Source organism: Nilaparvata lugens, chromosome X (assembly GCF_014356525.2).
Source record: "Nilaparvata lugens isolate BPH chromosome X, ASM1435652v1, whole genome shotgun sequence".
Lineage (NCBI taxonomy): Eukaryota > Metazoa > Arthropoda > Insecta > Hemiptera > Delphacidae > Nilaparvata > Nilaparvata lugens.
The window spans coordinates 93,102,096-93,126,784 of NC_052518.1; the positions used below are offsets into that span (position 1 = coordinate 93,102,096).

The 24,689-nt window shown below is 32.9% G+C and overlaps 1 protein-coding gene across 1 annotated transcript in view; it reads left to right on the top strand.

The window, feature by feature from the left end:
- Positions 1-23,460, top strand: part of LOC120354693 — a 90,248-nt gene extending 66,788 nt beyond the window's left edge. Inside the window, exons 2-5 of the mRNA XM_039442112.1 lie at positions 16,013-16,151; positions 16,182-16,252; positions 21,977-22,069; positions 22,767-23,460. Of these exons, the coding sequence (XP_039298046.1) occupies positions 16,013-16,151; positions 16,182-16,252; positions 21,977-22,069; positions 22,767-23,407 (944 nt within the window). The 3' untranslated portion in view covers positions 23,408-23,460. The remainder of the gene's footprint in view (positions 1-16,012; positions 16,152-16,181; positions 16,253-21,976; positions 22,070-22,766) is intronic.
- Positions 23,461-24,689: the final 1,229 nt, after the last annotated feature.

The window sequence follows — 24,689 nt, forward strand, 5'->3', positions numbered from 1 at the left end:
ATGTATATTAATAGAGTAATGCAATAAGTTATCTAATTTGAATCACATAACATGACACGACCTAACAACTGCTTTTTTAGTCAGCCTGGACCAACAGCTTTACATGTCCATCTGATACACATCTATTAATATTTCAATTGTTGCACTTTTCTACAATTCTAGTAACTCTACTCTATCGAGAATTAGAAAAGCTTTGAAGATGAATGAGACTTATCAGGTTCACTGCATGATTTTGAAATTTGATTCAATTATTTGTATAGAAATAATTGAACAAGATTGATGGGAATTGCTTCATGGAATTATTGATTTCAATTTTCACAATTTGAAGATTTGATAGAGTTCTTGAAAGTGGAACTCTTATAATTTTTCTTCTAAGGTATATTGAGAGTTTTGATTTTATCAACCAATATTTTCATTTGGCCTCAAATTCACTTGTGTCAACATATGAGTTTGAGGACTCGGAATATACCTCCTCCAATAACACTGGTGTTGCATCCATCATAGAACACCTGTTTATTCACATTAAGTGACTGTATTGGTATTATAATTATTATTCAATGAGATCTGTACCCACCTTTCATATGTACATGTTGAAAGAAATTGGACATATGCTAAAGGAAATGAATTTCTTTTTTTTCAGGAAATGCCCTCTTTTGCATCTCGTGACATGGAAGTTTCTAGAACAATTGGATCCGAGGCTAGCAATGGGATTCGCATCCAATCCCTGAGAAAACATCCAGCAACAGGCAAATGGTGAGTCCTTTATTCCCTCTTCTGCTCTCACTGGCAAACCAGCTACTTATGTTCTGCCTAGCATGTACAATGACCACCTATAGCTTATAGTAGAATATTGAACTTGAATTCAGTGAATAGTCATTTTAATTTAATGACTTCCAACTGTATGCTTAATTACACCATAATGTATCAAGTACCACAACTTTGAGGAAGAAATTAAGAGGAAACTTTGAGATCATGAATGACCAGTATTATTACAAAGAATGATCAATAATCCAAGTATACTTGTATATCAAACAGTAGTTTTTGTTATTCAGGGCTATGAAGCCCATTTATTTATAAGAATGTAATTCAAAATTATAATTCAAGATTATTCACACTTATTTGTGTGTGCAAGATATGAAAATCAGTGCACCCTCATTATTGGATGAGTATTAAAATATTTCTATGATTTCAATTGTTCAAATGTATATCAGTTTAGTGAGATCTAATCCAGATTGCATGGTATCATAATTCTAATCTTACATTCAAACCAAATAACTTCGACTCTTGATTCTCAACAACATCTGAAATATCATCATTACACTGTTGACTAATACTCATTAGGTCTCATGGAATAAGGAAAGAGTGATAAATTCTATTACCATTGGCTCATATTTCAACAATCGCAATAATTGTACTGTTCCAAAAGTTCGGGAAGCTTCTAAGATGAATGAGACTTATCAGCTTCCTTACATAATTGAGATAGTTGCAGGACTTCTTGCATCTTGGTGACAATTTGCTTTTGAGAGGAATCATTATCATAGCAACATAACATAGTTTAAAGGATCAAATATACAAACAAGTTCTAGTCAAATCATTTACTCTTAGATTAGGTTGTGCCACTTCATCATGGTCTCTCACTCTATGTCCCTACACTCCCACCCACACAGTCCTGCGATAAGAAGATGATGAACTTGCTTGTTTTTGCTTGAAAGGTGATTTGGTGAGCTGATCTTTCATTGTTTTCTTCGTTTTTCTGTTTAATTTGCTGGCTCATTCGTTGTTTGTTAAACAGTCAATAGTTTGATAGACCCCCTACTAGAAAATTACGAGCTTGAATCAAATCAAATTGCTTTTATTATTCATGTTAACAGGGTACAAAAATCCAAATCACACAAGAACGTTACATCTTCTGCATACAAATAATCATAAATTAAACTTACAGTAAATAATTAATCGAAATTACTAAATTCAACTGTGCAATATATCATAGTTACAGAAAATACAACATTATTTTTTTTAAATAACCTTCATGAAAACTCTCCACAAAGCCTGTGACATTCCTGTACATCATAGCAGTGATCTTATTCGATCAACATGATTCACTAGATCATGTTTTCGACTTGGATACAGTATTTTATTCATTCAAAGTAATACAAAACATATTATCACGCCTGCATAATATACTGCCTGCATGAGCGGTAGCGTAGCTGGCAGGTAGCCACCATAGGGAAATAATCATTGATATGTATGATCTTGACTCCATCTTCAAAAGCGTCTAAAAAAACGGTGCTTGTACAAAATTCGATTTTTGCATATTCAGATCACACAAAATTCGTAGTTTATTGTCAATTTTTCTCGGAATTTTTTTGACATGTGCACTACAAGTTCACCTTTCCAGCATAGGGAAATTAAAATTAGCATGGGAAAATGACCTTGACCGCGACTTCAAATGCCTGTAAAAAAAACGGTGCATGTAAAAAATTTAATTTTTGGATATTCTGCCGACACAAAATTTGTAGTTTATTGTCAATTTTTTCAATTTTTTCGGGCTTGCAATTCTACAGCAATTTCTACAAGTTTGTTTAACACACCTGTTTAATTAAGTAGAACTTGTCTGACCTTTGCATGGGGAAATTCCTTCACCAATTCTTCAAGATCTGGGGACTGAACTATTTTATGTTCGCTAGACCACTCAGACGTTCCTGGGACATTGTTGATCTTAGAAAAGTCTTCATCAGCTCGGGGTTGAAAAGCTTCTTATATAATTTCACCATTCACATTTGATATTATGAATTTATTATTTATTTGTATTTTAACATTTTCCGTTCCTTTAAATTTGCCGCCCCCAAAACCTGCCGCCCTGGGCGGCCGCCCGGTCCGCCCACCCCTGGGGCCGGGCCTGACTTTATCCTTCGGCAAACATGATGAGGTAATCATTCTTTACCTAAAATGAGTGCACATGATAAACTTCCACCTGTAGGATAGGTGTAGAAAATATTTCTTCTTTTTCTGAAGCCCCTTTCACACGGCTCGTGCTCACGAGATAGAGGCTACCTCTCATCTCTCATCACCAGAAAAAAACTAGAAGTCTGATTTCATATTTGGTTTCACCACCCTCAAATTCAATTTGCGTAAGTCCGATTTCCGATAATTTAAGTTTTATAAACCAAAATTTTTCTGCCAAATGGAAAAAATAAAGTAAATATTTTAACCATTTTGAAATCTCATTGTGTATTAGATTGTTTAATGAATTCCATCACCAATTACATAATCATCATAACACTTTGATCAGAAATCAATATGAAAATAAATCAATTGGATAACTTTTGATTAATTTCTTTGGCTCCTCATTGTAGGTTTGCACCTAATATTTTTAGACTAGACATTATGATAATCATAAGATTGGTGGAAAAACTATGTTAAGTAATAATATTTTTCCTGCGATTTGAAGTTTGAGGAATTCCATCTTGAACTCTAAAATTTAATTACTGTCGCTCACGGTGCAGAATTATGATGCCTAATTATTAACAATTATTGTTAATGAACACAAGTTGTACAGTATAGGCCCAATCGAGATTTTGGTCATACTTCGTATGAAATGAGCGCTGCTATCCAGAGATTGTCAGTTTGGTGTAAGGGTAAGCATTCCTGACCGGCAATTATGAGGTACTGGGTTTGTTTCTCGGGCTGACAAATGATTCCTGAATAGTAGCGCTCATCGAATTTCCATCTTGCTGTTCACCCTGTTGTCAATATTTGCAGTGGCAGCTTCGGGGTGAATTGAGCTACAGCATCGAATTTGGATTCTCGTTTAACAATAATATTAATTTATAAGCATTTGAATAATTGCAACATCTCAGTAATTTCCATCTGTAGAGACATAGATAAGATGTTGTAGGACTAAGACATGGCTATTTTAAACACAAAAATCGAAGTTGAAACTCCTTAAACTTAAAAATTCATAGGCAGTACTTTATGACGCTGAATTAAAATCTGCTTCCAGAATTCAGCTATCATTACTTCATTCCTTTTTTTCTATCCGTGAATTGTAATCTTGCTTTTAAAATATGTTCTCTATCAAGAAAATAATAGTAGAGTGGAACTTTCAAAAAAAATTCAAAGTTTATAACTTTGTAAATAGATCATTCTTATCTACAATATTTAGTTATAGGATAGCTATAGGAATAATTTAATATTAAATTACACTGACATGTCACCTGTCATTTGAGTGAAACTCAAATTTTGACGTTTTTGTGATAATTGTGAATAAATAAATAAATAAATAAATATCATTTATAGTAAAACTCTGAGTAATTCTTGGATAATCACCCACAAAAGTCATGTGCATGACATTTATCTTGTTATTTTAGACTAAATGCAATTTCTAACACATAAAGAATCATTTCTAACCAAGAATGTATCTTCTACATGAACAGTTTTAACAAAAAAAATTTCCTTTATTGAGTTCTTGGAGAATCACCCACAAATTCAAGTGCACGACATTTCCTTGTTATTCTAGACTGAATGCAATGTGTTACACATATCGAATCTCTTCTGACTAACAATGAATTTTGTACAAGCACAGTTCTCACAAAGAAAATTGAAGTTTGATATTAGTGATAGTAGTATTTTGGGGAATTCTTGAATAATCACCCATAAAAGTCAAGTGCATAACATTTCTCTTATTATTTTCAGACTAATGCAATATCCAACACATACAGATTCATTTCTGACCAAGAATGAATCTTGTACAAGCACAGTTTTCATGAAAAAAAAAATGTTAGAGTTCAATATTAGTGAAAGTATTCCTCTATTGAGTTCTTGGAGAATCACCCACTAAAGTTAATGTTAATGTTTTTTGCTGAATAAGATCATCTTCTACTGACAATGAATCTCGTTGAAGCAGAATGTTCAGGAAAACATTTTTTCGATTTTATTGATGGTAGTATTTCAGGAATTCATGGAGAATCACTCACAATTTAAAAATAGGTTGCATTCGTCATGATATTCTGAGCTAAAAGCAATGATTCAACGTTCAACATTCAATGTAATACAAACCATATTATCACACCTGCTTATATACTGCCTGCATAAACGGTCACTCATTTTTGATCACATTCAAATAAATAAAATGAAAGGTGCTCAGGAATTTTTTGCACATACAAACAAAAAAGGTCTCTTTTATCCCATTGTAGATTTCCCTAAGATTTTTCATTGCATCACAATCCAGAGAAAATAAAGCATAGCTTAACACTTCCAGCATAGGGGAATTGTCATTGATATTGTATGACCTAGACTCAATCTTCAAAAGCATCTAAAAAACGGTGCTTGTACAAAATTCAATTTTTGCATATTCATATGACACAAAATTCCTTGTTTATTGTCAATTTTTTAGATTTTTTCTGACATGTGCACTACAATTTTACACTTTTCCAGCATATGGAAATTATCATTGAAAAATTGAAAAATGACCATGACCGCAACTCCAAATGCATGTTAAAAAAACCGGTGCTTGTACAAAATTAAATTTCAAGATATTCTGCCAAAACAGAATTTGTAGCTTATTGTGAATTTTTTTGAAACTTGTGAACTACAATACAAGTTCATGGAGCATAAAAGTTACCCTTTATTCTTTGTGCTACTTGATTTATATTATTATACAATTGACAATGAAATCTATGATTAATTTTTTTTTTTATAAAAAATGAAATTACATTTGTTTTTTCCCATAAAATAACTAACTTGTCTACTAAACTAGCTACTAGAGAATTATCATTCTGAACTCATATAGTGAAAAATAATGCACTCATGTTTGTTTATAATAAGGGTCTTTTATTCAAAAAACTACATGACTTATAGTGTTTCTGTAGAACACATGTGGATTGTTTCATGAAATGGATGAAACATGGTCCATTAGGAATGTCCTAATATGAAACCTTACAGTTATATTATAACTCTTATAATACACTCATTTATTCAATTTCATCATTGTACTATTTTATTGCTTAATTGTGGCTTCCTCCACTGTTTTCAAAAAGCACAAAAATAACTTCACTGATAGAACAATAGAATATAAGACTACATTATTAAGCTTACATTGTCTGAGGTATTACACTGTAGACTGTACCTGATTTGATAAAATAGAATTTAATGCTGCCAGTCCAGTCTATGACCAGACTCTGCCATCTATGTCAACTCAGCATAGGACATGAATAATATTAATGCTTATTATTCAACTAATGCTGACTATTTAAGTTGATCTCATTGTACCTGCATTATTTAAATGGACTCAGAGGATCAGATCAAAGTGGATCTGATCAGTAAAAATGAAAATATTTAATATTGAAATCCAATTCTTTAAAAGTCATTCAAATGTATCATGATTATGTTGATATTAATATTGTTTCATTGAAATTGTAGTAAGTAATTCCAATAGTAATTTGTGTGTGTGTGTGTGTGTGTGTGTGTGTGTGTGTGTGTGTGTGTGTGTGTGTTTAATAATGTTATTTATGTTTAAATTGGGATTGTGGGCCCATTATTCATGTTGTAGCAAGTAGTTCAGTAGAGCATTACAATACCTAGAGAGGAAGCTATAAGCAATTATTCAATTCATTATCATTATCTTTTCAAAAACATCAACATTTATTTAGTCTGATATCTTAGCAATCTTAGCTGATACTTATTAGCACCCATTAGTTTAACTTATATTGTAACCTAGATTAATAAATTGTATAAAATGTAATCTAATATAACCAGAGCTTTGGAGATGACGATCTAAGTGTGATGACTGGCCTCTGGTACGTCCTCTTTGGGTCACTTATTTTTTAACAGTGACCCATGAGGGTGTGCCTTTGATCATGTATCACATAAAGACCACTCAGCAGTGATCTCAGATGACCAGCCTCAGTCATATCCTCAATTTGAATTACCTCATCATTTAAGCAGATGACCAATCATTCTTCAAAATCCATTCACAGACTCTGCAAATTTACAGAGTTTTGGTGTGAATTAACATCTAGTATAATCCAAATATTATAGTACTGTAATTGTATTCCTGAGCATAAGATAATCCAAGTATATTGTATTTTATATTGTTATTTAGGACTACTTGTATGTACAAATATTGTAAATCAATTTTGAATTTTTGGATATGTATAATGTATATTAGTAAAATGAATTGAGATAATATATTTAAATATAAGACTTACTAATCCACTTCATAAGCTTCCGTTTATTTTCGTTAATTAACATCATTATTTGAGCCCAATTTAATGACTGAATGTTAACTTTTGCCAGATTTGTTTTCTCATCAAATACTATTTTAAACACCTGATAATGAAATCACATATGTTATTGTATTTATCATAAATTAGAGTTCAAACATTCTGGATAATAACTTGCAAAATGAATTATTTCCTATATTCGGCCATTCTCACTGGTTGGCTTGCCCTCATGCCTTCACTGAATAAAGCAAACAAAAAATGCAAAATAAAACAAACATAAACAAAACACACAAGATGAAACAAACGTGAACAAAACATAACACTACATTATATGCAATACTGCTTGATAAGACTGACTTTCTCTGGCTGTTGGGGTACTTTTTCTCTCCAATCATGCCGGTTTCCATATCTTTTCTCATCCATACGTTTTTTTCATATGTTCCTTCCGCTCATCTTCACTATTATCAGAGTTGGTTAAATCATTTATATTTCCTCATTTCTCACTTCTATCATTTCTTCTTCCACAATCATTTATTTGATTTCTCCAAAAATCGAATATTGATTTTTCCAAACCATCTCCAAAACAGTTTTTGTCAATTACATTCAAACCATCACAATTATCAGAATTTGTGCCTGGATTTGCCTCAACTACATCATGTTCATCATATTTCCCTCATCAACGTTCAACTTCACTTTTTCTCTTTCTAAATCTTAATGCATATCTATTACACCATTTTTATCAATGTCTTTCTCATTCAAATGTCTTTCAGGCCATTCCTCTCAATTTCGAGTACTTATCAATTCATACATGTTCTTCATTCTATAATATTATTCTTATCAATTTCACTTTTTCCAATACTGTCCAATATTACTTTTTTATCTCTTTCTAAATTCACATCTTGACTTTCTTCCATTCCTACATCTTTCTCATCTCTCCTCATTCTTTAAACATTCTCATTCTAATCTTCAAGTTTTCCCTTGACTTCATAATTTGATTCAATTCCATTTTCCTCTCTACTATTCCATCTAAGTTCCTTTCCACCTCATTATCACCTTCTTCCTTCCTATCTTCACCATTTCCAATGTGTAGATGATTGTGGGCTACAGTTTTGAAACTGACATACCATTAATATTTTCAAGTTTTTGTTCATCAAATTTTAATAATTCTCCATTGCTATGGATATGACAAGTTATCATCACTTATTTTACAATTGCTTGAAAAATTGGTATTTTCACATTCCAATTTATATGAGCTTGTGAAGTTCCTTTAAATTTTCTATCAGAACATATTTATTTCATTGCTTCCAAACTCATTAAAGCCTCCTCACTTCTAGTCTCATTTTATAAGATTTGTGAAATTTCTCTTCCATTGTTATCATTAAAAGGAATTAGATCAAATGCTTTTAAATTTTTAGATTGATCTCGGTATTCAAATCTAGGTTTTGAAAAATGTTCCAACTCACCATGGTTGAAAACTAACTCTGCATCGAAGCTAACTTGTTGATTGTGATTATACTAATCCACTTCATAAGCTTCCGTTTATTTTCGTTAATTAACATCATTATTTGAGCCCAATTTAATGACTGAATGTTAACTTTTGCCAGATTTGTTTTCTCATCAAATACTTTTTTTTTCACCACAGATCAAATCCAGCAACAAGGATGATTCTCACTGTTTTGCCACATATATCTCTTAGAAGATTTTTTCCAGAACAGATAATTCAAAACTACGTCTTATCAAATATTATTAACTACTAGCTGGCCCGGCGAACTTCGTTCCGCCAAATAGTCTAATGCATTCCATTATGACAAACTTGTAGTTAAGACAAGTTTAAAATTTCTCAATTCTAAATATTGCTGCTTAAGTTATAAATAAATATTTCCTCACGTTCTAGTCTCTCTTCACGCTCCTTTTCCTCACGTTCTCATCCACACTTGCAAAATAAATCATTTCCTACAATAATTGTATATGTATGTATTAGATAATCCGAGTATAATTTGTATACTATGCAGAACTACTTTTTCCTCAGGGCTACTCCTGTGTACAAGAATTCAGAATCAAAGCGCCCTTTTCATAGAATGATTATTATGATAATGTTGGTATTATTTTTGATAATTTCCCATATGTATATTAGTATAGTGATATCTATTCTAAATTGCATAACATAATAATTCTTGTCTCAAGATTACAACAAATTACATATTGGCTTGATTTTTAACAAACTGCAGATCTATTTAACACAATATTCCAATCAAAGTTGAAATGACATCATTGCACTTTCATCTCATACTCATTGGGTCTTGGAATGGAAGAATTGAAATATGCTGAACTCTATAAAAATAACTATTATAATAATATCAAGTTAACTGGCTGGCTCAGGTCAGGTGTCAGAGTTTTCAGGTCGCAAATGATCAATTTCAGGGCTTCCAACATGACCAAATGATTACATTTTTAGACAGCCATGACTGACCACTTGTCCTGTAAATTATTGGAAACACACCTGTTAATATTCTCATTGGTTCACATTTCTACAATCCCAGTAACTGGACTGAACAAACAGTTTGAAAAGCTTTCTATATAGATGAGACAAATCAGGTTTAATGCATATTTGCAAATAGTTTTAGTTGGAAACATTTACTCTCAGATTAGGTTGTGCCACTTTTTTTTAATTATTCTAAGTGGATTTCATAATGCTCTTTGGTAGAATCATTATCATTGTGAAAAGATCATTTTGACAGATTGAAATATACAAGTCTTAGTTGAGTCCTCTACTCTCATGTTAGAGTGTGCTACTTCTTACATGGTCTCTCACTCTACGTCTCTACACTCCCTCTCCAACAGTCCTGAGATTAGAAGAGGATGAACTGGCTTGTTGTTGCTTGAAAGGTGATTTGGTGAGCTGCTTAATCTTTGGTTGTTTTCTTCGTTTTTCTGTTTAGGATGCAGGCTTATTCGTTGTTTGTTAAACAGTCAATTGTTTAATACAACTCCTACCAAAAAATTACGAGCTTGAAACAATAGCGATTTGCATGTTTCCTGATGTTGTTTTCATGCTTACATCGGGATTGTAGGCTTTATATTTACATTATAGCAAGTATTAAAGTGTAAAATCACGATAGAAAAGAGTAAATTATTACCAATGATTCTATTAATTATTTTTTCTACTTCATACATCATAGTGTTGATCATCCAGGGTAATATCCTTCTTGGATAATGTAAGATTATTAAGCAAATGAAAGATACATTACTTGGGTCTTGTCTCACATATCACTTCTGATGACTCACTCACATCGCATATTCAACCTCCTTCCATACTTTGTAGATCTCATTCAATAATTATTTTTTCAATATTGTCATTTATTATATTCAGGTATTCAAACTTCAACGTTAACAAAAGTGTATTGGAGACCTAATGAGAGTTCAAGTTGAAAAAAGATAACATCCATTAGTGCTGTTTTTGCCATAGTTCTATCAAGTTTGTGTTGAGAAATCTTTTCATCAACAATTGAATACTTGCTTGTTTCAGAGACTTATAATTTTTGCGAATCTTAAAAATCTGGGCAAGATGGGTTATGAATGGAGTATCCCTTTACTGCAGCTCTAAGAAATCTATTTTAACTCAGCATAGGACATAACATTAAAGCTTACCATTCGACTAATGCTGACAATTTAAGTTGACCTCACTGTTGCTGCATTTTTTCCAATTGACTCATAAGTGAATCAGATCAGTCAAAATGAGAATACTTAATATTGAAATTTTATTTCCTAAATGTCATTAGAATGTATCATATTAATGTTGATTTCAATATTGTTCGATTGAAATATTGTTGTAAGTAATTTCAATGGTAATTTGTGTGTGTCCTAAAAATGGTGTCAATGCTCAAATCTTGATTGTCAGCCCATTGTTTGTATGATAGCAAGTAGTTTAGTTAAGCTTTACAATACTAGAGTGAAGATTATATGTAATTATTTAATTCAATATTATTATCTCTCCAAAAACATTAAAATTTATTGAGTCTAATATATTATATTTTTCTATTTTAAATAACTTCTTAGTACCTATTAGTTTAACTTATATTGTAACTTACATTAATACATTAAATATCATATTATAATCTAATCCAACCACAGCTTTGGAAGAACACATTCGATGATGATCTGTGATGTCCGGCCTTGCATAAGCCCTCTTTGGGTCAATTTTCAACAAATTTTCAATTTTTAATAAATATTTGTGTTTAGACTGAGTAACATTAGGTAATATCCCAGAGTGATTATCTTGTTAATTGTCGCTTACCAAGTAAAGTATTTTTCTACAAGTCTTATTCCGTTTAGTCAAGTCAGTTTTAATTAAGTTAATTTATGGTGCAATGGACAAAAGAGAACAATCAGTTACAAAAATGAAGAAATATAATCAGGTTAATTAAGAAATATAATTATTGTTATTGATTGTTTTTTATTGTATGTAAAGGATTATTTTTATATATCCCTCGAATAGCTTACAGCTAGAGGGATATTATCGCACTATTGTAATACTCAAATAAATAAATAAACAGTGACCCATGAGAGCTTGTCCTTGATCGTATATCAATTGAAGACAACTCAACAACGATCTGAGATGACCAGCCTCAGTCATGTCCTCAATATGAATTACCTCATTACTTAAGCAGGTGACCAATCATTCTTCAAAATCCATTCACAGACTCTGCAGAGTTACAGAGCTTTGGTGTCAATAAGCCTCTAGTATTATCTAAATAAAGTAATTGTATCTCTGAGTAAGTTTATCCAATTATATTGTATGTTACATTGTTAATCAGGACTACTTGTATGTATAAAATTTGATAATCAATTGATTTTGAATTTTTGGCTATGTATATCAGTATATAATAATTGCATATCTAAGAATAGAATAATTCAAGTATTATGGCGGATATTATTTATATTTCAAAATAAGACTCTCCTAAATCACTTCATAATCTTCGGTTTATTTTCGGTTCACAACTAACTTTTTCGCTCTGCATAATTATTTGAGCCCATGTCAATGACTGAATGTTTATTTTGATGTTTTTGTTATGTTAATTAATAAAATTTTAAACACATGTTAAAATAATGTGTGGGATGGTAACTCACAAAATCAAATATTTCCCACATACATTTTGCTGGATATTATGTAGTATCAGTTTGTTTTTCTGTGTGTACATGAATTGATAAGCACTCTTTTCATAGAATAAGTATGAGAATGCTGCTATAAGTATCAACAATTTCTCATATGATTATAGCATAGTAAGATCTCATCTAACATACATGACATGATCTAAAATCTGCTTTTTTAGGCAGCCCTGATCAACGGCTTTTAATAGATTCTATTAATATTCCCATTGGTTCATATTTCTACAATTCTAATAACTGTTCTGTTCTAAAATTTCGGAAGCTTCTAAGATGAATGAGACCTTCAGCTTCACAACACAATTGAGATAGTTGGATAGTTGACTTAATAATTTGTATCGAAATAATGCTCAAGATTGATATACTTGGTTTATGGAATTATGGATTTCATTTCTTGTAATTTGAAGATACAATAAAGTTATTGAAACTGAAACTAAGTTTTTGTCTTGTGAGGGATTGAAGATTTTTTTACATAAAAAATTGCAATATTTCCTAGATTCTGAAAAGTTCTGGACTGTATTATAACTGAAGAATAAAATATTGCAGCTCTGGCTCGAAGTATTGCAGGACTTCTTGCACCTTGGTGACACTTTGCTTCTGAGAAGAATCATTATCATAGAAACATAACATAGTTTTCAAAGAATGGAATATTCAAGTTTTAGTTGAATCATTCACTCTCATATTAGGTTGTGCCAATTTCTCCAATTATTGTAACTGGATTTCATAATTCTCTTAAGAAGAATCATTATCATTGCAAAGAAAATAATTTTGACAAATTAAACTATTTCAAGTCTTAGTCAAGTCCTCTACTTTCCATGTTAGGGTGTGCCACTTCTTACATATCATGGTCTCTCACTCTACATCTCCACACTCCCTCTCCCTCAATCCTGAGATTAGAAGATGATGAACAGGCTTGTTGTTGCTTGGATCAAGAGTGATCTAAATGTTTCCTGATGATTTTTTCATGCTTATAATCTTTGGTTGTTTTCTTCGTTTTTCTGTTTATGATGCTGGCTTATTCGTTGTTTGTTAAACAGTCAATAGTTTAATGGACCCCTTACCAAAAAATTATGAGCTTGAATCGATAGTGATTTGAATGTTTCCTGATGATGTTTCCATGCTCACATTCGGATTGTAGGCTCAATATTCACTTTATAGCAAGTATCACAGTGTAGCATCACGATAGAGAAGAGAAAATTATTACCAATAATTCTATTAATCATTTTTCCTACTTCATACATCATAGTGTTGATCATCCAGGGTGATGATCAACACATCCAGGGTACATCCATCTTGGATCGTGTATGATTTTTCAGCAAATGAAAGAGACATTACTTGGGTCTTGTCTCACATATCACTTCTGATGACTCAGATTGCAATCTAATAATATTATTTATCTTAATCCTAATCTTACGTTCAAACCAAATAACTTCTACTCTTGATTCTCAACAATATTTGAAATGTCATCATTGCACTGTTGACCAATACTCATTGGGTCTCTTAAATAAGGAAAGAGTGATTGAGTATTAATAAATTCTAATAATATTACCATTGGTTCATATTTCTACAATCCTTAGAGATGTACTGTTCAAAAGTTTGGAAAGCTTCTAAGACGAATGAGACTTATCAGCTTCATTACGTCATAATTGAGATAGTTGCAGGACTTCTTGCACCTTGGTGACACATTGCTTCTGAGAAGAATCATTATCATAGCAACATAACATAGTTTTAAAAGAATGAAATATACAAGTTTGAGTCAGATCATTTACTCTCAGATTAGGTTATGACACTTTTTTCTGAAGATGAAGATGATAAACTTGCTTGTTGTTGTTCGAAAGGTGATTTGGTGGGCTGCTTCATCTTTAGTTGTTTTCTTCGTTTTTTTCTTGTTCAGTTTGGTGGCTTATTCGTTGTTTGTTAGACAGTCAATAGTTTGATAGACCCCCTACCAAAAATTACGAGCTTGAATCAAAACAAATTTGTTTTTATTTTCCATGTTAACAGGGTACAAAAATTCAAATCATGCAACAACGTTACATTTTCTGCATACAAATAAACATAAATTAAACTTACAGTGAATAATTAATTGAAATTACTAAATCTAACTGCAATATATCATAGTTACAGAAAATAGAACATTATTCCTTCAATAAACAGTAATAGACAGTTAGATAGCAGTAATCTAATTCAATCAACACTGTTCCAAGAATGCATTTGCGGGAGCTGACCAGGGTAACATCCATCTTAGATCATGTGATTTCCATCAGCAATTAAGATATACATTACCTGGGTCGTTTCTCACACATCACTTTGGATGAATCACCATACTTTGTAAAATTTATTAATAATTATAGCTATAATTATAATTATTGTAATTTATTGTGATTGAAAAGATGTTTTACAATGCATGCGACCCAACTCATAGAAGAAGGTGAATGCATATAGGTAAATTCTAGGTCACCAAACTTCAATGTTGACAAATGTGTTTAAAAGGCCAATTGAGTGTTGGAGAAAGTTGTTTATCTATTAGTGATATTTTTGCTGCCAAATTGAGTTTACTCATACAACAGCTCTAAGAAATGCATACTGACTTATGTTCCATGAACATGTGCCTATCACTTTTCATGAGCTGATGAAATGCTATACCTGTATCTTATTAATTCTGTACAATTACAGATATTTCACGCATCAGCTGATGAAAAGTGAATTGCTTGTGTTTGTGGCACATGAGTCTTTACATACCTTAATAAGTTGACAATGATGTTGTGGTTGATCGATAGAAACTGATAGTGTGCATGATGATAATATGATGAAGCTCGATCCATATGCCACAATGAGAAGAGTCTTAGAGTTTGGATAGAAGTAAAGATGAATTTCGTGCTGCTCTCTTATCTCTATAAGTGTTACTTGCACTCCCCAGCATTGAAAATTGTACAAGTTCTGTGACGGTTTTTAGGTTATAATACATAGGCACATTTATTACCATAAATAAAAATATAAATCTGAGTACCCTTTTTAATTATTTCGTCATGACATGTTTCGGCTACTAATGCCATTTTCAAGTCTACTTTGAACAAATTAGAGTGCTTAAAGCAGGCTTATCACGCCTATATACTGTGTGCATGGAATAATGGAATAGGACCTCAGTTCTATTTTGTTGGTTTCCGGAATGTGAGGTAATGATCAATGATGACAGGCGGGGAGGGGGATTCGTAGGCTATTGCGACGTTACAAGTGAAATATTTGGATCATCCCAAGACAGACCGAAGCGAAAGCATTTGCCAACAGTATGCTCCGGTCGATCAAGACTTGAAAATGGCATTAGTAGCCGAATCATGTCCTGAAGAAATAACTTATAAGAGTACTCAAGTTTATATTTTTATTTATATTAAAAGTAGCCCTAAAGAAAAAGGCATTTATTACTATATACACATTAACATAGGTTATTATTATATATACACATTTATACCATAGGTCTATTCAATGCAAGATACTCCTAAACTAAGCACCACTATAGGTCTACTCGGTGAAAGAGTGGCATCTGTGTAATTTGTTAGTAACAAAAGTGAGCTCTACAAGATAATGAATGCCTTGGTACGGTACTGATAAATTCTTTTTACTTTCAGGAGATGATGGAGAGAACCAGCATAAAACCTACAAGCCTGATCCATCGGGAGTTGACAGCAGCGAGGAAGACAAAACAGTGGAGTTGGAAGATGCAGTTGAACGGCCAAGGAAAAGACAACATAAAGGATACAAATGGAAGTGAAAAAGGGCATCTAAATTGAGAAATAGTGTTGAGGAGTACAAGGATCACCAAGGAAATCTACATGCAGCTAAAAAATTCACCAAGTTAATCAGTGCAGGTATGGCTGTAATGATAACTTTACTGAGGAACAGTGCACTCAGATTTTCAATGAATAAGGGGCTCTTGAGAACTGGAATCTACAAACATCTTTTCTATTCAATGCAGTTACTACAACCGCCGTCATTCAGAAAAAATCAAAGCAAACCAGAATAAGAATGTGATTATTCACTACAGTTTTAGTGGAAAAAGTATCAATCGAGATCGATATTATCCTCTTTATCTAATTTGACTTCTTACTTCCATTGTTCTTTTTTGTCATTGTCTCTACATTCTTAGTCACACTTCAGCATCCATCTAGTGTTTTTTATTTCAAATCCAAATTTTCCAAGTCCACTGATCTCTTTCCTACTAATTTTAATAACTTCTTCCAAGTAGATTTTTTTGTTTCAAAACTATAACAAATAGAAGTATCAACATTTTGTTTTTCATCGTAAAAGAGTCACTCAGAAATTTCCCCACAATTGACTGACACTTTATTCAGCTCATAAAAATTGAAAAATACTTATTTTCATTTTTTGTCAATACCAGGTTTTCAAACCTCAAATCAGTTTCAATTATTGTTTCAAATTCACCTCAATCATACATTTTCTAATACAATTCTCAATCAGTTTCAATCATATATTTCATGTTGTTTGAGAATGTCAGGGAAAGACATGGCAGTAAAGAAAAGAGAGAGAAAGACCTGGCTCACAGGGAAGTGAAACAGTGTCAATCTTGGTTCAAATTATTTTCATTTTTACTGATATTATTTTTGATAATAAAAAATGTATTCAATTTATTTTCACCTTGGATGCTATATTTCCTTGAAATACTTTCGAAATAATCTTTTCTGTCCATTCCTATTTTCATGTGTGCCGATATTTTTATAATTTTTTGTTTGTGTAAAGTCAATTCCTACATATTTCAGAAGTAGAAGTAATTCAATTTGATAAGTTTAATTCAATTAGCTTGAAGTTATGATGATTGCTAAGGCATTTTGAATCAACTTTCCGACTGATTTTCAATGTGCCTATTATTATCTTAGTAAAAATGTTCATATTACTCTTAAGGTACCTGAATTACCTCAAAATTCATAAGTGATAATATAATAATCATGCAATTGAATTTGAACATGTATTGTTCGGACGAAACTATCAATGTTCCTCTTTGTTGTCTGGTGTTGTGTGGTAGAGGGGGCAATTGAATGGTGATGTGCATAGCATAATCGCAGCCAGTTGCCGTTTGCCAGCCAACCGAACAGCTCACTTCTCGTAATGTCGATTTTTGCAAAGTGATTTATTGATTTATTGTGATTTATTTCAAGTGTCGTCTCGTCTCGTATCGTGATCTGGACCCGGGATCCTAGAAGCAAGGAGGATTTGGACATGAAGAGGATATTGTGCGCTTGCAGATTACTACCTGGAAAATCCAAGTAAAGCTAACAATTTAGCCGTATATTTGAAGCTGGCATCAAACAGAAAATCCGTCCCTGATGAAGACTGATAAGATGATCCAAATTTGCAGGAAGTTGCTCAAAGTGATGGAAACACAAGTTCACAATGTCAACATATTGCTCACGGTAGCCCTCTTCAATTTTATCAAAATTTTGATCAACTTCTTCATCAAAGAAGGGGAAGAGAGAGGAGCGCTAATTTTTTTCAAGACCAAAGTGCTGATCAACTTATTCGAGGATTCTCTATTTCATAATGACTTGGATGTACGTCATGCATCTGTAGAACTGATTAAATTTATTTCAAATATTCAACGCGAGAACAATTTCAAGGGCGTCGCATCAATGAATGTTCCATTGAAATCCATTCTGAAGGAATCAGTAAAAAGCTTACATCATATGGAGGGTCTGATGCCAGAGTGAACCAACTCCAAAATTTGAATTTTTATAATACTCTGATCTATACTAATAGTCAATCAGGAGATCTTTCTTTTGCCACAATGAACTAAGTCCCACAGCTGTTATAAAGGGAAAATTTTCAGCTTTTTATTCTGCAAAAAGGGAAATTTAGTATTAATTATCTTGGCAGACTGAACCAACTATCATTCAAAATGGCGTCTACTCAGATTTTGGTTCAGGCAGCTTCAAATGTAGACAAATCAAATGACATGGAAGATAGTTCAGAAAGTGATTTTGATGCTGCAGATCATTCCAGTGACGATTGTATTCCAAGTTCCTCAACTTCTGAAAGTGAAGATAAGAATAGTTCACTCTATCAAACATTCTCATCTCGTGTTCATTATTTTGAGGTTATGTGGAATGCATTCTATTTTTTCATTTGCCAAAGTGAAGCAACTACAAATGATTTTATTGTGGCGCTACCTGTAGAATTACATGTCAACTATTATAAAAGCATGTTAGTAAACAAAGTACTACATCCTTCCCACATGCCAGTTTTGGCAACATTGCTTTATTATGAGATTGACATGGAAAAATGTACTTGGTTCACTCTGGCAAAAGAAGTTTTTTGAAATATTACAGCTAGATAATACAACCCGTTTCTACATGAATTTATTAATTATTACACATCTTTATTATGATGTGATAATGAGCCATACAAATATCAATCAGCCAAATATCAATATGATTCTCTATGATAAGTCACTTGAAAAATGTTAATTGGAACATTTGACTTGAAATTGAACTACTAATTTCCGAATCATTCTTAAATTCCTTAATTTTATTATTTTTTTGTACTTTGGTTTTTTCAAGATTTTGACTTCCTTTTAATAATTCATCTTTGAATAAAGTTTCCATCCTGTAGCCTACATTTTATTGGTTATGACTTTGGCTGGAAATTGTAATATTAATTTTGAGAAGGTTTTAGATTACTACCTGGAAAAACCAAGTAAAGCTAACAATTTAGCCGTATATTTGAAGCTGGCATCAACAGAAAATCCGTCCCTGATGAAGACTGATAAGATGATCCAAATTTGCAGGAAGTTGCTCAAAGTGATGGAAACACAAGTTCACAATGTCAATTTAGCCGTATATTTGAAGCTGGCATCAACAGAAAATCCGTCCCTGATGAAGACTGATAAGATGTTCCAAATTTGCAGGAAGTTGCTCAAAGTGATGGAAACACAAGTTCACAATGTCAACATATTGCTCTCGGTAGCTCACGGTTGAGAGACATCATTGTGAGAACAGCTAAGCAAGTCATGGGAGAGAAAAGAAGGGTAAAAAATAAATGGTTTGACCAGGAGTGTTTGTTTGGATGCAATTGAGGCCAAGAACCATACGACGAGACGGCTCTTTCGGATGACCCTGGTTGTCGTAAGCTAATATTCAAAAGGGGCTGTAAGTACCCTGAGAGGGTGATAAACCAAAGTAAATCGAATGTGTCTGTAATGTTTGCAGCTACAGCTGCAGGAAAACTATTGCCTCCCTATGTCATTTACAAATCCAAACATTTGTATGATTTGTGGTGTGAAGGTGGTCCTGCTGAAGCCCTATACAACAGGACCAAGTCGGGATGGATTGATGGAAACACCTTTCTAGATTGGTTCCAGAGAGTTATTGTTCCCTACTGCCGTCGCATCGATGGAAAAAAAGTGATTATAGGAGATAACTTGAGTTCCCACCTGTCTCCTGAAGTGATCAGGTTATGTGAGCTGAACAACATTGGATTTATTTTTTTACCGGCAAACTCCACTCACTTAACGCAACCGCTGGACATTGCTTTATTTGCACCAATGAAAAAGTGTTGGCATAAAGTAATGGAACAGGTCAAATTGAAATCAAAGTCCAATGTTTTTGATAAGAGATTCTTTCCAGCACATCTTAAAGATGCAATCCATTTGATGGTGGGTACTCTTGACAAAGACATCAAAGCAGGATTTGATAAAGCTGGAATACAGCCTGTAAACCGAAATAGGGTCCTAGAAATGCTACCATCTGAGGAGGATCAACTGGATGAAGTGGATAATGAAGCATTGATAAACGACAGCTTAACAGCGTTCCTGAAGGAAATGAGATATCCTGAGCAGATAGAACCAGCAAAGAAGCGGAAGAAGAAGCTGAACATCCCCCCTGGTCGTAGTGTAACATCAAAGGATTTTGAGACAAGTGAAGAAAATTCAAGTGAAGAGGAGGATGAACCAGAAGGAATGAACAATGATTCCTCTGACAACTCCATGCCAAGTTTAGGAGTTGTTGAACCAGAAGAACACAATGTGGAGAATGAGGATGTGGATGATGAGGATGTGGATGTGGAGGATGAAAAGCAAATTGAAGAAGGGAATTGGGTGCAAGTGAATTTTCAATATGATACAGGAGTGAAAACATTCATTGGTAAGGACATAGAAAAATTGTCCAGTGATAGGTTCATGGGATCATTCCTTCGAGAAAACCCATCAACAAAAATGAAAAATGTTCATGTTTTTCCAGATGTTCCGGACATTACTGAATTTAAAAAAGAACAGGTATCAAAATTTCTAAAAGAGCCTACAAGTAAGAGAGGAAGGTATTTTTTCACTAAAATGTAAAACCTATTTTCTATTCACTTTAAATTGTTCCTATTTTTTGACGGGTATTTTTCTAATACCCGTATTTTTCCATATAAAAGTTCTTTTTTAGTTTATTTTAAATAAATATGTGCCTAAAATATGTAATTTTATTTTTTTAAAAGCTCCTATGTGTCCCTATTCACCCCATAATAGGCCTGAAAAGGGATTTGCATGTTATATAAACTAGTGTCCCTATTCACCCCACTGTTGGGGTGAATAGGGACAGTCATAAAAAAATAAGTATTGAAAAGGGGGGTGTGGGCAATTTTTTTATTATCTCAAAATGTACCTATTCCAAGAGTACAAAACATGGATAGGTCATGAACAGAATAATTTAATTTTTGTGTAAGTTATGAGGAAAAATCGTGAAAAACTGTCCCTATTCACCCCGGTTTACGGTAACTACTTTATAATTATTATAGAGATAGTCAACCAAAAGATCAGGAAAAAATGCATCACAATTTTATTGTTATTGTCGTCAACAAAGATCTATAAATCTCCCGATTCATTTCCAAGAAGGCTGTTAGAGAAGGCAAATAGAGCAATACTAGAGAGATTTAGCTCCTAGAGATTTTTGGAGAAGAAGTTTAATGAGTAGGCCTCCTATAATTGAATAATGTTAGGCCTATAGCATATATAAAATGATTGGTGAATGGGTTATCAATATCTGCACCAGAATTATGCTGTTTATGAATTAGTCCAATAATTATTCTATCAGGCCAACTTGTGAGAATTGAAATAATTTGTATGATTGAGTAACAACTGAACTTCTGTGCTTGTTTTTAAAGTGATGAGTTGAAATAATGGGCTATTATATCCTTGGCATGGATAGATTATTTTTATGAAAGTTTGAGCCATCAAAAAGAAAATATATTCATCGAGTTACAATGATGCCTACAGAAAATTTTTCCTTCATCTTGAGCTGATAAGCTGAGCTATCATAGTCAGTACAGAAATCTTTGAAAACGTCCATTAATTGAGAATGGATAACATAATAATAACATGCATTTTTCATTTGGTAATGCATTTATGGAAAACTTATGCTACAGTCATTAAGTCGTGACTTGTAAATCAACTTACATCCAGTAATAAATTTCACTTTCAATTCATATGACAATTATTAAAACATCAATATTGGTGTGGAGCTTTTTTGCACTGATACATTCAATTTTTTGATTGAACAGCATCAATACTGTAAAGTCTAAAGAGCTTATTCTTTTTCCAGATTTACTAGGAGAGGAATTGAATTCTGATGAAGTGGATCAATCCAGAAATCCAATCTACACTGAGCCCTCACCTGATAAGCTCAGTTATCATGGTGAGTAAAAACCTTGAAAACGTTCATCAATAAAAATGTAAAACCTAATAATAACATGCATTTTTCATTTGGAAATGCATTTATGGAAAATATATGCTACAGTCATTAAGTCATGACCAGTAAATCAACTTACATCCAGTAATAAATTTCACTTTTCAATCCATATGACAAATTTTTTGCTGAGGATGATGCCCCCATGAGCTCTAGGCTTGTGCGTGGATAATGAGTGGGGTGACGATGAGATATGATGACTACTTTTTAGGCAGTCAGGACCGATGGCTTAACGTATCCATCCGAAAAGACGGGAGTGGCTGTAATTTGTCAAAATCTTTTCTGTCAACCAGGCTCGAACCCGGGCCCAGTGGATTCTATCTGACTGCAGCTGATTTATCTAATTTCAGACGCCTTAGCTGCCAAGGCTACGCTCCACTCCTATTAAAACATCAATTTAGAAAACCAAGAAAATGTCATGCATCTTTTATTTTGTAATATAGGCTACTGATGGAAAGCATAGGCTTCAGCCATTGAATCATGATCTATCCAGTGATAAATTTTACTCTTAAACATAAGTTACATAATAATTAAAACATCAATACCGTAATTTGGTGAGCAGTTTTTTTGCACTTACACAATGGTACTCATTTGATTGATCACCATCGATACTGTAAAATCTATAGAGCTTATTATTTTTTTCCAGGTTTACTAGGAGAGGTATTCAATTCAAATGAAGTGGATCAACCCAGAAATCGAACCTACACTGAGCTCTCACCTGTGAAATTCAGCAATGTCACATCAGACGAGATTGATCACCAACTAAACTTCACATCAACAGAAATCGTTCAGAATGATTTAGGCCTACTGGTGGAAAATGCAGCAAGTAACAGTGATTTGGATCCGTACACATCAGCAGAAATTCTTATTCAAGATGGGAATCTCGATTTTCAAGCAGAGAAAACAGTGACTACAACATCAAGAAAAGTTTCCCAGGTTGGTGACTTGAACTTTCTTACTGTGGATGTCAGTGAGAACAGAGAAATTATTGAGGCTATTGATATGGACTTTTATGAGATAATTAATATAGAACACACTGATATCAGCCAGCTCTCATCATTCAACGTTCCAAATCAGGACAGGGATACAGAATGTGTAGCAGAAGAAACATTGAGAGCTAGTGATTGTGATAATTATGATGAAGATTATTTGCCTTCTAGGAGTGATTCAGAGGACAGTGAGGTTGAAGTACCAAGAAAAAGGAAACGAATTTTACTGATATTCATAAAAAAGATGATTTACCCTCAAGAAGTGACAAAAGGAGTGATTCTGAGGACAGTAAAGTAGAAATTATTGAAGTAGGTCAACTAAAGGAAAGAAGTATTCTTACTGAAGTACATGGTAATATTACTGATGTTGATAGAATTCCTACTGATGGAGAATATAAGATAAAAAAGAGAAGTAGATGGACAAGAGAGAATAAAAATAATTGGAAGAGAGAAAAAAATAAGAGTTTGAGAGATAGCTGTCTTCCTTACTCAGACTATAAAGGAAATTTGAAAGCTAAGAAACCAAAGCCAATTGATTGCTCAAAATGTATCTATAAATGTAATGAAATCTTCAATGAAGAAGAGAGAATAAGATTATGTGAAAATATTGGGCTTTGAGCACATTTGAGAGAAAAAAAGATTTAATTTTGATAAATGTTGCAATATCAGAGCCTAAGACTCTGAGACCTCGCATCAATGATGCGTGTGCTCGAACAAATGCAAAGCAATACTTTTTTAAATAAATGAACTTGAACAGTATGGTAGGAGAAATAATTTGGAAATTCATTGCCTTGAAACGTCTAGCAGGTCTCCAATCGAAGATTTGCAAGTAATTGCTGAAAAGATTGATGTTAATTTCCAAATAAGTGATGTTAGTGGAGTCCACAGGCTACCAGTGCGCAAACCTGCTGATACTCACGGCGAAAAATCTCCAGTTTTAATTGTTCAATTCGTTTCGAAACTAGTTCGCTCTGATTGGCTTACCAAAGTTCGTGCTGCAAAATTAACAAACAAATTGGTGGGGAATACAACTGAAAAAAGGATTTATTTCAACGAAAATCTAACAGCCTTCAACAAAAAACTGTTTATGCAAGCCAAGCTCAGAGCTATGCCTCTTAAATATAAATATGTATGGACCTCGCAGGGCAGAATCCTCGTTAGGAGGGAGGATCACGCACAGATTATTAGAATCAAGTCTTTCGTGGATCTTGATAAAATTATTTAGTGATCTACCCGATTGTTAAGATCTAGTACAGTATTCTCAGTAACATTTATCATAGTACCAATATAATAACTTTAATAATAACAGAAACTAGTACTATCTAATCTCTGTTATGATCGAAGAGGATTTTCAATTTGACGATATGTTTCTGCCTTGCAGGCCTTATCCAACTATTGATAACTGGCTTCTTGATACTGATTATTATAGTAATTTTCATTCAACTCTTTCGCCGTTTCAAATAAAAATAATCTATCTCAATATAAGATCATTAAGAAAACATTTCGATGAACTCACACTAGCTATCCGTCATTCAAATATTGATATTATATTCTTGTCTGAAATCAATATTGATAATAAT